The sequence below is a fragment of the Protopterus annectens genome, chromosome 11.part0, assembly GCF_019279795.1.
Source record: "Protopterus annectens isolate FY-2018-M chromosome 11.part0, PAN1.0, whole genome shotgun sequence".
Lineage (NCBI taxonomy): Eukaryota > Metazoa > Chordata > Ceratodontiformes > Protopteridae > Protopterus > Protopterus annectens.
Genome location: NC_056745.1, coordinates 301,755,678 through 301,771,590, shown reverse-complemented (window position 1 = coordinate 301,771,590; position 15,913 = coordinate 301,755,678). Strand labels below are relative to the sequence as shown.

Below are 15,913 nucleotides of genomic sequence, written 5' to 3'. Positions count from 1 at the left end.
ATCAGTGTCAGTAGCCAGAGTAGATAGCGTTGATGGTAGATGCCAACGTTGTCCTCCTTCACTTCAGTGGCAGTTCTTGAGTACATCGGTGGAATTATCAGAATTGAGGTGGATCAGACCAGGTCTGCTAGGCAAGAACAGGCATTTGCTCTGCCAATTCCACCCTTCAACACCATAGAATCTGATCACTCCTGTTCCGTGTATCAGTCTTACTCCCCTCAGGAAAGAAGACCTCATGCTCCATCTAGGCTCCCTCGGTTTGAGCTTCCTTCTTCTGTCGAAAGTTCAGGTAAGTTCCCTCAGAGTCCTCATAGGAAGAGGATGTGTAAAATAAAGCACTTGGACTCCTATTCAGAGTTTTCCTCCCCATATACAGGCCTTGAAGAAGGAGAGGTTTCTTCACAGTCCTCTCCTAAGAGCACCACATTTTGTGAGGTTTTGGAGGAGATCTTGGCCAGTAAACCGTACCACTCATGAAGAAGAGCCTGTACAGAAAGTATACAGGTCTTCCTTTCTCAGCAGTCTGGGTGGTGCCCTCACCAGGTAAACCGATAGACATGGCATATTTAAAAGAGTTGAAGGAGTCTGACATTACAGAATCCATCTTCTGCAAGCCAGACAGAGTGCCCCAGACCCATATGGATATTTCCCACTGGAGTAAGGGGCCTCTTGCAGGTTTCATTGTAGTCTCAGAGGCCACTTAGGAGGAGGTCATAGAAGATGCTCAAGCCATTCATCTTCCTAACAGAGTTTCAGATGATGTACAGTCAGAGAAGAGCAGCACACTAGAGGATTAAGCTGGCAGTAGTTTGGTTGTTGCTGATTGAACTGGTGGATGAAGGCATCTATCAAAGGTTTTTCCTGCGTCAGGACTAATATCTGCTAAATGTATTCTGGTGTATATGTATGCATATATCTGCGTGTATATATGCGTGTAATGTATATGTACACGCATATATTTAACTTAAGTTTTTGCATTATTATAAAGTGATGCTACACAAGTTACCGAGTGATGAAGTCCAAGTCTGAAGCATTTTTTTTTGTTGTTTTTTTAAATCCTTTGATGTGGGTTATGTGGCAAGTGTAGCTACAGTTTAAAGCACCATATAAATCCTCTGGTTGTACAAATTGTGCATTTCCCTGTATTTTTCCTTTAGGTATGAAGTTGAAGGTTGTGAAGTCATTTGGGCTATAAAAGATAAAGCAATTGGAAATACCTTCTTTGATGCTGGTGCTGCTGCATTTCTGATTCCACAGTTAGAGGCTCCAAAGGCTGAGATAGCAGTCCCATGTCGAAGAACAAAGTACATGGCCGATGGTAAGAAGAAATTATGCCTGTGCTTGGCAAATTAGTTACAGCGAAACAGTTGTAGTTCATTCTCTATGACTCAAAAAATCAGTGTTACTTATTTGTAGCTGTCCCAAGTATTTTTACTGTACTTCAGCTTGGCTGATTAATACAAGCATGTTTGTTTTCGTTCATGAGGTAGGCACCGTTCTGAGTATTGAATGAAGAACTGGTTCCTTTGTGAACAATGTACTTGTAGAGACTAATCCATTGAAAACTAGGATGCTTGGCATTGAGACCTCCAAATTTTAAAATAATTTCACCTGGTTGTAAGTTATTACAGTGATCTTTTTTGTATGATGCAGTTCAACTCTAATAGTATAGGTACAATTAAATAAATAGTAAATCGGCAAACAGCTGCTTGACCATTTTCAATGATTGAAACCATATCAGTGCACTATATTGAAGTCAGCAGTTAAAGTCACGGAAAGAAAATGTTCCAAACAATGTACGTCGTGCAATTTTTGATAACTGAACAGTACATTACACTCACTTTAACAAACCTTGTTTGATTTAAGCAAACTTGAAGCAATAAATAGCCACATATGATTAATAATGGAGAACAGTAAAACTCTACAATAATTTAATGGTCCTTTAGATGGATTAAGAAAAACCTGTGTGGAATGCAGTGCCCATGGAATGTAATCTTTTGCACAAGAATGGCATGAGGTATGCAAATGATGCCTTCCAGAAGTCTTTTGCCTAGTACTAGAAGGAACTATAGTCTGGCGCTAAGCATAGACACACTACTCACTTGGAGTGATGTAGTTTTGGAAGGGCAGATTTTGTTGGTAGCATTTTGTGTGAAGCACATTAAATTCCATTGATTTCATAGCAAGTTGTGGATGCATGATGTATGTGATGTAATCGGAGGAACTCTTGCCTGAGATGGGGTCTGTGTAAATGGTCTTGTTCAGAAGGATGGACTGTGGGGTGAGGAGTAAAGCAGCAGAAAGGGCTCCATTTTCTCCTACAGCTAGATGCACTGCTGCAGCAGTGAAGAATTTAAATTCAGAGTAGGAAGTGAATGTCAGTGTAACAGCTCCTGGTCCTGACAGAATTCATTCAATTTCTACAATTACATCCATAATAACTTCATCTTTGCCCAAGTAAATGTATCACTTATATCTAAATAAACTTGATCAAGTCACAAATATACACTTCCATGTTATAGTGCATTTGTAGCTGGTTAATCCTACATAGAATATATAATGTCCTTGTCTGATGGTATAATCTCTAGGCATACTTTATTAATTTTTGGCCATTAACTGGGATATACTAATGCTTAAACATTATTTTGCTTATGATAGAAACAAATCTCATTACATATAAATGATCTGGATGCAGCTTATTAAAAAAAAAACACCATAATCAAATAGTCATACCTGCATTCTTTCTGTACATTTAGTCTTGATCTGTTACTTTGCATTTCTAATCATCTGTCTGTAGTCATTTCCTGTCTGTTACCGTCTTGCATACCAGATGTACACATTTAAACTCCTGTTTTCTCTAATGAAGCTGTAGTGCTTTCTTCCCACTTTCCTAAGAAATCCTGCTTCATTGCATAGAGGTAATCCTGCCCATCCTGTCACCATAACACAATATAATGCTGCAAAGCTCCTCTTTGTCTCCTTCACACTCCTAATTATAATCCTTATCTTTCCCAAAGTCTCTCCATACAGCCACCCTTTTTCATATATAATGTATATCCTTTTCTCTTGCCCAAGTTCCTTTACACCAGTCAAGTCAAGTGCATGTCACTGTTGCCTCTAAATCATCACCTACCCCCATCACTCCCTGTCAAGGGACCACTCAAGTGAACATTCACAAAAAACTGCATGTAATATATTAGTACTTGTACACTACTCTGAATTTTGAACATTCTTCCTGCTAGTCCATCCACCATTTAACCACACCCACTCATCAGAATTACCTGTAAATGGTATGGTATACATAGTATTATTTTTCAATGCTGTATTCTGGAAGACCACCACCTTCAGAAAACAAATTTCTAATGTAATGCAGCCTCCCTTCTTAACTTTGAGTCTTAAAGCAAACATATTATGACTGGTGTAAACTATACATGTGAGAGTGTTCAATCTCGCCTTTGTTCTTACACATGGGTTCGGAGCCGATCCTCGGCTCCGTGCCGGCCGACTGCAAGCTCTGCATCGAGAAGAAGCTCGAGGACATCTAATACCCACAATCCCCCTCTGCCTTTACCTCAGATCTAGTTTGCCGCTGCTGCATACGCATCGTTGGAGACTAGCTTGAGGCTGTACAGATAAGATTTTTATCTATTCTGTTTAAATTTCAGAGTATTTTATCTAGTTACTTAAAGTATAAGAGTAGGTGTGTGAGTCATTAGGAATTCTCTATAATTAGAATAGTTAACTTAGTTAACTTTCGAGTTTAGAGTTTTTCGGGGCCTACCCCTTCTTGGACTTGTGACTAGAAACTTGTTATAGTCTTGCCTTTAGGCAGTTCACGGATTTGACAGTTTTGACTAAAAGCTTGATGTCCTTCATGGATGCATCTGCAGTCATAACAAGTGGGTTGTCCTGTCGTCAGGCAGCCCTGCAGTCGGCCGGATTCCAAAGTCCGGGTCCGGCTTCGGCTGATGTCGCACTCCACCCGACGTCATCTCTGTTGGTCTTCGGGTATAAAAGCATCAGCCGACGCCATTTTCCTCAGTCTTTCTTGCTGCGTGGCGCCCGAAGCAGAAGCTGTTCGCAAGTGCCGGTCGGTCGGATCCAGAGATTACTTCTACCGAATACTACTTCGAAGACTTCTAAAGCTAAGTACCCCGTTGGGGACTCTTTCTTGCCTCAGCCGATGTCAGAAAAAGTTAACAATTGTTTAACCTGTGGGAAACAAATACCTCATAAAGATTTCCACTCTCACTGTCTGCCTTGTTTAGGCCCAGCCCGGCGTAGCAGCCTGTTCGGCCTGTGCCTCCTTCAACCGACAAACGCTTAGGCGTCGGTCGGAGTTTGCAGAACAGTTTTTCGGTACTGATTTTGCGTACATTATGCCGTCGGATCCTCCGACTACCCAATCTTCAAAAAGCAAAGATAAAGACCGACACTCGCGGTCCGCGGTTTCGGCGAAACCACGGTAAAGCAAACAGCGAGTGTCTCGGTTTCGGCGAAACCGAGAAAACTGATCAAAGTACAGCTGAACCTATTCTTACAACTGAGGCCCTGCTACAACTCTTGAATCGACCTCAGAAATTTTACCCACTACGGTGGTTGACTTCTCAGACACCATCCCCTTGGATGTCTCTACCCCAGCACGTGGTGCTGCTAGGCCTCCAGCAGCCATGTCCATTAAGGCCTTCGCCAGGGCTAAAGCAGCCAAGACTACTAAATCAGTGCCTGTTAAACCCCACATCCAGGCCCTCTTCTAGTTCTCAAATGCTTTCTTTGGCAGAAGATTTAATTTCTTTAATTAGAGGATCTCAATCTCACCCAGACAGGGCCTCTCAGCCCCCAGAGAAGAGACCTAGGGCAGAGCCCCCTGAGCCAGTGTCTTCTGATGATTTTGCTGATGAATCAGACATTACTGACCAGCCAGAGGCTCCCTTCTCCAATTTTGAAGATTCTGATGCTGAAGAATCCATTCCAGCTGCTTCCCCACCAGAAGAATTCTCCTTTGGGGAAACCTTGCATGCCATGCGAGAACAGTTCCAATGGCAGCAACAGGATTTTTCAGACTCCAGAAAAAGACTTAGGACTTTTCTGCACCTTCCACAGCACAGGCCCTTAGCTATACCTCCTGTTCTCTCTGTGGTGGATGATGCTTTCAATGATGTTTGCTCCGCTCCAGATTCTTTACCCCAGCCCCTGCCAAACCAGACAGATTTTACAGGGTGCCAGATACTCATCACCACCTTTACAAGGCCCCACTTGCAGACCCAGAAACTATATCCCAGGGTCCCAAGGCAGTAGCCGCGACCACAGCTAATAACCCTATTCCTTCTGAAAGGGAAGCAAGGTCATTAGACAGATGGGGTAAAAGGTCTACACTTCAGCTACTCTCTCAGCTAGAGCTTTAAACTGTCAGTTTCACATGATACAATACCAAGAGTTTATGCTTGATCAGTTAACTAAAAACTAAACACTGATGAATCTCTTGATAAGAAATATGTATTAGAGATGGTAAATAACATACAACAGGTTAGCAACCATTCCTTAAAATGTGGCTATGATGCACTGGAGGCTTCATTTAGATCAGCCATGACAGGCACAGTGATAAGAAGGCATGCATGGCTAAAGGAACAAGCTTTACGGATCATGTTAAAGCTAAGTTGCTAGATGCTCCTATGGACAAGACAAGTTTGTTTGGTACACCTGCCCAGCAGGTTATGAAGAAAATGGAAGAAAAGGCAAAATCTGTTCAAACTGTTAAAGATTTCTTGCAGGTTCAACCCCAAGGTTTAGCAGGAACTGGCCTGCCAAAAATTGGTCCTTTCCTGACTCCACAAAATTTCAAAGGGGCAGGAATAGGCGTTCCAGAGGCAGAAACCAATCCAGAGGAGGTGCCTACAGAGGGCGACAGTGGCAAGGTAACAACAGAGGCACAGGCGCAGCCACTGCCACTACATCAGCACAACCACAGTGACTTAATCCTAACTCCGCCTACCAGGGAACAAATAGCAGCTCCTCTAGGCGGAAAGTTAACCTTATTTTCAAAGAACTGGCACTACATAACAAAAGACAAGTGGATTTTACAAACCATAGATCAAGGTTACCGGTTTCACTTCCACACTTTACCAGTCAAAGAGGAATGCCAAATCTACCTCCAAATCAAAAACAGAGGCTCTACCAGATAATGGAGTTAGCAAACATGAGAGCTGTGGAAAGAGTGCCAACAGCAGAACAAGGAAAGGGGTTCTATTCCAGACTATTCCTAGTTCCAAGAAAGGAAAAAAGTTGGAGACCAATTCTTGACCTGTCCACCTTAAATACATACATCATTGTCCCAAAATTCAAAATGCTGACCCTACAGCAACTTCTTCCCATGCTGGGCAAGGAGTCTTGGCTGGTAACTCTAGATCTCAAGGAGGCATACCTGCACGTCCCCATTCGACCAATCTGCAGAAGATACCTCAGATTTCTTGCAGGATCAGAGCACTATCAATTCTCAGCATTGCCCTTTGGCTTATCTACTGCCCAGAGTATTCACAAAATGCCTGGCATCAGTAATCGCCCATTGCAGACTACAGGGAATTCAGATTTACCCATACCTGGACGACTGCCTACTACAAGGGAACAACAAAAGCAAGCTGACAACAGATTTACAAAGGGTCATTTACTTGCTACAAGGACTGGGATTCACAGTCAATTTACAAAAGTCAAGGCTGATACCATCCCAAACAAGGACATTCTTGGGCGCGGAATTGGACACAGTACAACAAATGGCATTCCTGACTACAGAAAAACAAAAGAACTTCCTCTTTACTTCTTGGCACTAACAAAACTGAACGAGTTAACAGCAAGAAAATTTCTGCAGGCCTTGGGCTTCATGGCATCATGCATAATCTTGGTCCCATTTGCCAGACTACATATGAGGAAACTACAGTGGTACCTAAAGAATTTATGGTCCCAACACAGACACAGTCTAGAAACAGAAATCCCACTAATTCCATGCTTAAAACAGGAGTTCCTATGGTGGGCTCAGGCATGCCAGTCAAACCCAGGCCTACCCTTTCGCAGATGTCAACCAAGCCAGACCATCACAACAGGCGCTTCAGACCTAGGATGGGGGCCCACATGCTGGACAAATGCGTGCAAGGATTGTGGACACAGGATCAACTTCACCTGCACATCAATCTAAAAGAAATGCTGGCAGTAAAACTGGCAATCCAAAAGTTCAAACCATTCCTCAAAGAGGGCCAGTTGATGATAAGGACAGACAACACCACAGTCATGTGGTACATCAACAAACAAGGAGGCACTCATTCATACCCCTATGCAGAATGACCTTGGAGCTGTGGACCCTGGCACTCAGCTACAACATTCAGTTACAGGCAATGTTTGTACCGGGGAAAGACAATACTCTAGCAGACATATTAAGCGAACCACTTCGGATGCCCACGAATGGAAGCTGCACCGGACATCTTCAAGACCATCTCAAAGAAATGGGGAATGCCACAGATAGACCTATTCGCATCACCTCTCAATCACCAGCTCAAAAAATTCTGTACAAGGACATTCCACCCACTAGCATGGAAAGTGGACTCACTCTCCTTCAACTGGAAAGGCCTAACAGCATATGCATTCCCACCTCTTCCTTTGATACACAAGGTACTACTAAAAATCAAGGAAGAGCGTCCAAGGATAATCCTGATAGCCCCAAACTGGCCAAGACAACACTGGTACCCACTACTGAAGAGCATGTCTCGGAACAATATGTGGCCAATACCCTGATGCCTTTGATGTTAACTCAGAACAACTACAGCATCATACATCCAAACCTAAAACGCTGCAACTGACTGCATGGAACATCACATAGCAGCAGCTAATCCAGAACTTTCCCAAAGAGTTAAAGACATTATTCTTGAAGCCGCAGACCTTCAACAAGAAGGAACTATGCTGGAAAATGGAAAAGGTTTGTCATTTGGAGTACGAAAGAGGAAAAGATGTGTCAAACATAGATATGCCTAACATTCTGGAGTATCTGGCGAACTTCTTCATTCAGGCCTGTCCTACTCCTCCATCAAGATACATGCATCAGCTATTTCAGCAGAATACAGCTTTGATCCACCTGTTTTTCACACTTTGCTCAGGCAGTTCCTCAGAGGAATCAAGAATGTAAAACCTCCAAGGAAACCACCATTACCAGCCTGGGATTTAAACTTTGTGCTAGAAAAGTTGACACTATCACCCTTTGAACCAGCAGCAACAGCAGACCTACAACACCTGTCATGGAAAACTGCCTTCCTACTGGCAATTACTTCAGCAAGGAGGGTTTCAGAACTACAGGCCTTAATGGCAGTGCAACCCTTCCTAATCTTCCACCAAGATAGAGTGTCCATGAGAACTAATCCTACATTTATGCCCAAGGTGGTATCCAGAGTATCTTTAAACCAGGCAATCCACCTACCTACCTTCTTTCCCAACCCACAAAACAGAGGGAAAGAATACTGCATACCTTGGATGTACATAGACAGCTACGCTACTACTTGGACAGAACAAAAATAGCAGAAAGACTGACCAACTTTTGTAGCCTATGCAACAGGAAGGGAAGGAAAAGCTATTTCCAAACAGACAATCTCCAAATGGATAGGAAATTGCATACGATACTGTTACTCCTTCCATGGAAAACCAATTCCACAGAACATAAGACCTCATTCTACAAGGGCAACAGCCACTACCACAGCCTTCTTACGGTGGCAACCAAAGACATTATTGAGGCTACTTGGACCTCCGTGCATACATTTGCCAAGCATTATAATTTGCCTCTATATTCCAGATCCCGAGCAGGGTTTGCCACTGCTGTACTGCAAGGGATCCTAAACACACCATAATCTACTTTTATCCTCCTCCCTAGTTGGCTATGGTATTCTACCCACTTGTTATGACTGCAGATGCATCCATGAAGGACATAGTACAGTTTTGTACCTACCATAAATGTAGATGTCGAACTGGATAGCATCTGCAGTCAGATTACCCTCCCTCCTTCCCTCTGTGGTACTCCTAGGGTGTTTACCCTCCTAATAGCTAGCTGTTGGGGAGTCTTTTATGGTGTATTTGTTTGTATATATGTACATATATGCTTATTGTTGTGTTTACCTCTATCTATTTGGAAACATTGGCATCTATCCAAATTTTAGCCTGCAAGAGGGCTACTGGCATCTGGGGCAAGAAACACTGAGGAAAATGGCGTCGGCTGATGCTTTTATACCCGAAGACCAACAGAGATGACGTCGGGTGGGGTGCGACATCAGCGAAGCGGACCGGACTTTGGAATCCGGCCGACTGCAGGGCTGCCTGACGACAGGACAACCCACTTGTTATGACTGCAGATGCTATCCAGTTCGGACATCTACATTTATGGTAGGTACAAAACTGTACTTTTTAGTTAGTATCAAACAGACTCTTATTACCGGATTTGACACTTTACTGGATTGGACTTTTTACTGGACTGGACTGTCTTTTCATTTCTCAATATGTCTGAAAAGATGAAATCTGGCTTTAAACGTTGTCAGTGTGGCCAAAAAATGTCGGTCACAGACAACCACAGTTCCTGTGTCTACTGTCTTGGCCCTCTCCACTTACAAGAGGACTGCTCTATTTGTCACTCTTTTAGTGGGAGGGTCATGACAGATAGGCGCAGGAAACTGATGGATAGAGGATTGCTGAAACCCTCTTTCCAGGAGGCTCTGGATGCTTCAGACCAGGCATCCAAGTCTTGAAGGTCGAAGGCGTGGAGCCAAAGTCATTGGCTCGAGCTCTTGAGTCTAGTTAGATCACCGGTTCCACAGACTTGGGGCCGAGTGTTCAACTGTTGGCAGTTCGAGCCTCGCGTCTTGGAACCGGTGCCGGAGCTCCCTCCACCGTCTCTGCTGTGGTCGGCTCCGGCTTCGTTCCCTTCGCCTCGTTCTTCTAGTGCCCTTTCCGACACCGGCGTGGACCGTGTGGTGCAGAAACTTATGGAGCATACGGCCCTGTCCAAGCTTATTTCGGTCTCCTCTCAGTTGATGTCGAGACTTGAAGGCCTGCCACTATCTCCATCTGTTCCACCTCCGAGACCTGTTCAGTCTTGGGCGGAAGAAGCTGACCTGATGATTGTGGAGCCCTCGGTGCCAGAACCGTCTTTTCTCGGTCGGCACCGTTTACCTCGACTCCATCCGATCCGGTACGAGTCTCGGGCCGAAGGTCTGTCCTTGGTTCCGGGACCGAGTCGGACCGATGTTTGTTCCGACTCTCCCTCTCGGGGCCTCGGCACGGATCGATTCGGTTCCGTCCTCGGGTCGGTGCCTTGGCTCCTGTTTGGATTCTTCCCATTTCTTGAACGGGAGATACCTCGACTCGGGACCGGGGCCTTCGACCTCATGAGGAAGGTGTTGTCTACCCAGACAACCACATCAGCAGGTACAGCTTCTCCTCCCGCAAAGGACCGTTATCCTCCTCTGCACCCACGGCCACGTCAGCGTCGGGCACCAGTGTCTCAGCCACCCCTGGAGGTGCCCTCTCTTCCTCGGAGGCTTCTTGGATGCTCCCCGAAGAAGTTCCTAGGAAAAGACTGTGTAAGAGGAGACACTTGGATTCTCCACAAGAATCCTTGACATCTGATACTGACTTAGATGAGTCAGAAGGGTCCCCTAAGTCACCTTCAGAGGATGTCTCTTTTCTGACATCTTGGAGATCCTTAAACAGAGAGGTGACTGGCAAGCCCTCCCCCCTTCTGAGGATGAGTCAGTTTTGCTGAAGGCATTTGGTGCCCGTCCTTCCTCCTCCTGGGTCACTCCGCCCTTTGATGAGTTAATGGAATTAATTGCTCGAAGGCGTGGGAGACTCCTGACACGGTGGAACCTGTCCCTAGGAAGCCAAATAAGTACATCACGGCACCACAGGACAAAGCTTACCTTACCAAAGGAGTTCCAGTAGACGCCATGGTGGTAGCAGCGGCCACGAAAAAGGAGATGTCGGAGTCTTCCTCATCTGTCCATCCGCCTAACAAAGATTCTAGGACCATGGACAGATACGGGAAGCGCATTTTCAGTTCAGCGGCTTTCTCTATGCGTTCCCTGAACTATCTGACCCATTTTACACGTTTACAGAGGGATCTAGTCAAAGAGTTGGGAGATACCCTCCAGGGTGCTACAGATGCCGCTGTCTCAGAGAAAGTTACAGCGCATCTCAACACCCTTACGTCCATTGTGAACTTCGTCCATGAGGCTGATATCCTATGCAGCCGAAGGATCGAGTAGGGCAGCGGCTTCAGCGATTGCTCTTCGTAGGCAATCCTGGATGCGCTTATGTTTGTTTGCGGAAGCCTTCAAGTCTTCCTTTACTAACGCCCCATTTGATGGAGCCACACTTTTGGCCCTAAAGTAAAGGAGACCCTTACCGGTGTGAACAGGAGGGAAAGACTCTGTCTGCTGTCGAGTCCGTTTTCCACCCTTCCAGACCGTACCCCAAAGGGCAGCGTGGTGGGAAAATGTGGTTTGAAAACCCCAAGGATCTTTCCAAACACACAGGGTGATGCCCCTCTAGAGGCAGAGGGGGCAGAGGTGGAAGACGCCGCCCTGGCGGCAGGGGGGTCCGCAAAACCAAGGTGACAGGGATAACCTCCCTGGCAAACCTTTTCAGCACTCCTGAGAGGAGGCCCGACTGTCCTGCTCTGGAGGCAGTCGGGGTCGCTAGCTTTATACCCTCAGGCCTGGCAAAACCTTTCTTCAGACAATTGGGTAAAAAGCATTGTTACCAGAGGTTACAAAATCCCGTTTCTATCCACCCCCATTCCAAAGAGAAAACTCCCAGATGTACCACCCCATCTGCGAGACCCAGCAGCTACAGAAATTTCAAAGCTGCTAGAAAAAAAGTCATCCAACCAGTCCCAGCGGACCAAATAGGATTCGGAACTTACTCAAGGTTCTTTTTAGTTCCAAAGAAAACAGGGGACTGGAGGCCAATTCTGGACCTAAGTCATCTCAACACCTTTGTCAAGAAGGAAAAGCTTCGAATGGCCACGCTTCAATCGATCCTTCCATTCTTACGGAAGGGCGACTGGATGTGCTCAATAGATCTGAAGGACGCATACTACCACATCAAAATGGCCAGGGCGTCCAGAGATCACTTGCGCTTCCGGCTGGGAGCCAGTCACTATCAGTTTCGAGCCCTGCCCTTTGGCCTGACCACAGCCCCAGGGTCTTCACCAAATGCATGGCAGTGGTAGCGTCTCATCTGAGGCGCCTAGGATTCCAGGTGTTTCCGTATCTGGACGACTGGCTCCTGTCTGCCACCACCAGGCGTCAACTGATACAAGCCAGGGATTACTCCTACAACTTTGTACACACCTTGGCATTTCAGTAAATTTCGAGAAATCTTTGCTACAGCCATCACAGCATATCTTATTCATAGGAGCGGAATTAGATGCGTCAGTTAGTTCTAAAACTTCCGACAGAAAGAATAGTAGCACTTCAATTCAACATTTCCCTTCTGCTGTCGTCCAGAAAATCCCCAGCAAAATTGTTCTGAAAGTTTTGGGTCTCATGGCAGCTTCTCTCATAGCAATACCATTGGGAAGACTGCACATGAGAGTGCTACAATGGCTTCTATTTGCACAATGGTCATTCCAACAACTTCCACTGACTCACGAAATATTGATAGCGAAAACATGCAAATCACACCTAATGTGGTGGTTACAGACTTGCAACCTATCCGGCGGAAGACCATTTGTGCTACCCACACCGTCAGCAACGATAACCACGGACGCTTCCCTGATAGGGTGGGGGGGCATCTTTCAGGGACAGACAGTCCAAGGCGAATGGACCAATCTGGAGTACAATCTGCACATCAATGTTCTGGAGTTGAGGGCAGTGTTCTTGGCGTTGCAACACTTTGCTCCCCTTCTTCCTCCAGGGACCATTGCAGTTCAGACAGACAACATGTCAGTAGTCTGGTACATAAACAAGCAAGAGGGAACCAGGTCTTACCAACTATGCAGAGAGGCCATGAGAATTTGGCAATGGGCAGAGTCCACCGGTCGCTTTCTGATCGCAACGCACATCCCGGGGTCATCCATCGTCATAGCCGACAGGCTGAGCAGAACAATACTATTGCCTCACGAGTGGTCCCTCAAACAGTCAGTTGTGGGAAGGATTTTTCGCAAATGGGGCCAGCCTACCTGCGATCTGTTTGCGTCTCCAATGAACGCCAAATGCAGGAGCTACTTTGCCCTATTACCCCTCAGGGAAGTCCCCAGGGACGCGCTGGTGCACGATTGGCCCCGGGTCTCCTATATGCTTTTCCTCCATTTCCCTGATTGCAAAGTTTCTACAGAAAGCAAACAACCTTCAGAGGACTATAATTCTCATTGCTCCGTTCTGGCCTCGTCAAATTTGGTTTCCCTTTATATTGCATCACCGCATTTGGGGACCTTGGATGCTGGACCCAGAGCCAGATCTACTGACTCATTCGTCAGGAGTTCCTCATCCATCCCTGGAATCTCTCCATCTAGCAGCTTGGCTGCTCCGCTTTAGCCAGGTCAATTCCCCTTACATCGGCGGTTCAGGATATTTTGGTAGCTTCTCATAAAGTTTCCACTACAAAGACTTACACCAGTAAATGGAAACGTTTTGTCTTCTGGGCGGAGTCACATCAGTTGGACCCTGTTACAGCTCCGTTAAACAAGGTTTTAGAATTCTTGACTGAATTATTTCATGAAGGAGCTTCGGCTACTTTAAGAGTACAGTTAGCTGCCATTTCTAACTATCATATAGAAGAATGTGGTGCGCCTATTATGGCTCACAGACTTTGTAAAGCCTTTTAAAGGTTCCTTTCATATCAGACCACCAGTCAGAAGTCCGACATCACCGTGGAATTTAAATTTGTTGCTTTCTAAATTGATGTTGCCACCCTTTGAACCAGCTTCAAGTTGCGTTGAAATTTTTGTCATGGAAAACATTATTTCTAGTGGCCATTACATCTGCTAGGCAGTGTCTGAGCTTCAGGCCCTTTCGGTCAAACATCCTTATTTAATATTTCATTCTGACAGAGTATCCCTACGCACTAATCCATCCTTTCTTCCCAAAGTTTGTTCCTCTAGTAATATCAATCAGTCCATTGAATTACCCACCTTCTTTAATAACCACTCTAATAAATTGGAGTATATGTTGCACAAACTAGGCGTCCATAGACAACTCAGATTTTATTTGGATAGAACAAAAGATCACAGGAAATCTGATCAACTATTTGTAGCTTTTGCTGACAGCAGAAAGGGTCTTGCAGTTACAAAACGAACTCTTTCTAAATGGCTAACTGACTGTATCACATATGTTTATGAAGCCTCTGACCAAACTTTATCTGCAAAACCCAGAGGACATTCTACCAGATCAGTGTCTACATCTTTGGCTCACGCAGCTCGCTTACCTTTAGACACTATTTGTGCGGCTGCTACTTGGGCTAAACCACATACATTTATCTCTCATTACAAAGTGGACAGGGTTTCTAGGGATAGGGCAACCTTTGGTTCCACTGTGCTCAAGAACGTTCTCCCTTGAGTTCCTCAGGATCATGGAGCTAGGGACGCTACCCATGTGTAAGAACAAAGGCGAGATTGAACACTCTCACATAAAGAAGTTATGTCCTTACCATAACGTTCCATGTGGAGTGTTCATCTGCATGGTATTACTCCCTCCCACCCTTAGGAAGAACGTTCGATTTGGTGCCTGGTCTGGAGTATTCTCCTTCTGCTGTTGCAGTAGTACTGTTACTATCATACTCAGGGTATGTTTGTATATATGTATATTTATGTATATAGTGGCATGTGTGCGTGCGTATGTCTGGTTTGCTTGCAAACTAGATCTGAGGTAAAGGCAGAGGGGGATTGTGGGTATTAGATGTCCTCGAGCTTCTTCTCGATGCAGAGCTTGCAGTCGGCCGGCACGGAGCCGAGGATCGGCTCCGAACCCATGTGTAATAACCAAGGCGAGATGAACACTCCACATGGAACGTTATGGTAAGGACATAACTTCTTTTTCATACTCATTCTTCTTATCCAGCGCATACCACAGGGCTAAGACAAGAAACTTCTCAGCAGTGATTCTCATCCAGGGCAGAATAGGTTTTCCCGTCTTTATACAGACCAGATTAACACCTGGGTTCAATACCTAAATCCAATCTCCTTCAATATCTGAAGAAATATTTTTCTTTCTTTTCTGAAGAAATGTCAAGCAGAGGTCTTTATTTTGCCTCTGAAGAAATGTCACTGAAGAAAATGTCCAAAAGTAGACCAGACAAACTCCGTACTACTGTATCTGTTATACTTTGTCTCAGAACAAATTCTTGCCAAACAGTTAATTCTGTCAGAGCTATTTCAATTCTATTATAACACAGCTAGACAGATGAGTAGACTAAAGCGCACTTAGTTTAAACGTCACTACTGAATGAAACATACTGTCCACTTTGTATACTCTATCTGAAGTAGTTAACTTCATTTTATCTGCAACCTGTGGTATTCGGATCCATATTGGATCCAAGCTGGCAACTTTTTTTCTAGCATCTGCTCCAAGCTCCGAGCTCCTCCCCCTACCCATAATGCACTACCATCTCCTACCTTCCCTCCGATCTCGTTTGCCGCACCAGTAGTGAGCATCGTAGTCTCCTTTGCTCTGAGCACAGGGGTAGTAAGTTTATAAATACTTTGTCTTTAGTGTGTCTGAGTTAGTTGTTTCCCTTCCTCCCCCACTAGTATAGCGCTTGTTCGTCAGTTAGTTTTAAAAAAAAAAAAAAAAGAAAAGAAAGTTTTTTTGTTGTTAAACTCTGTAGAGTAGTTGTTAGGCCTGCCCTTCCCCTACGTGTGTTTTATGTGTGGTGATTTTGTAGGTAGTGGTGT

General features: G+C 45.0%; 1 protein-coding gene across 1 annotated transcript in view; it reads left to right on the top strand.

The window, feature by feature from the left end:
• The window catches only part of PYROXD1 (pyridine nucleotide-disulphide oxidoreductase domain 1), a 940,027-nt gene that overhangs the window by 374,595 nt on the left and 549,519 nt on the right, over positions 1–15,913 (top strand). Inside the window, exon 6 of the mRNA XM_044087812.1 lies at positions 1,158–1,318. Coding sequence (XP_043943747.1) covers positions 1,158–1,318 — 161 coding nt within the window. The remainder of the gene's footprint in view (positions 1–1,157; positions 1,319–15,913) is intronic.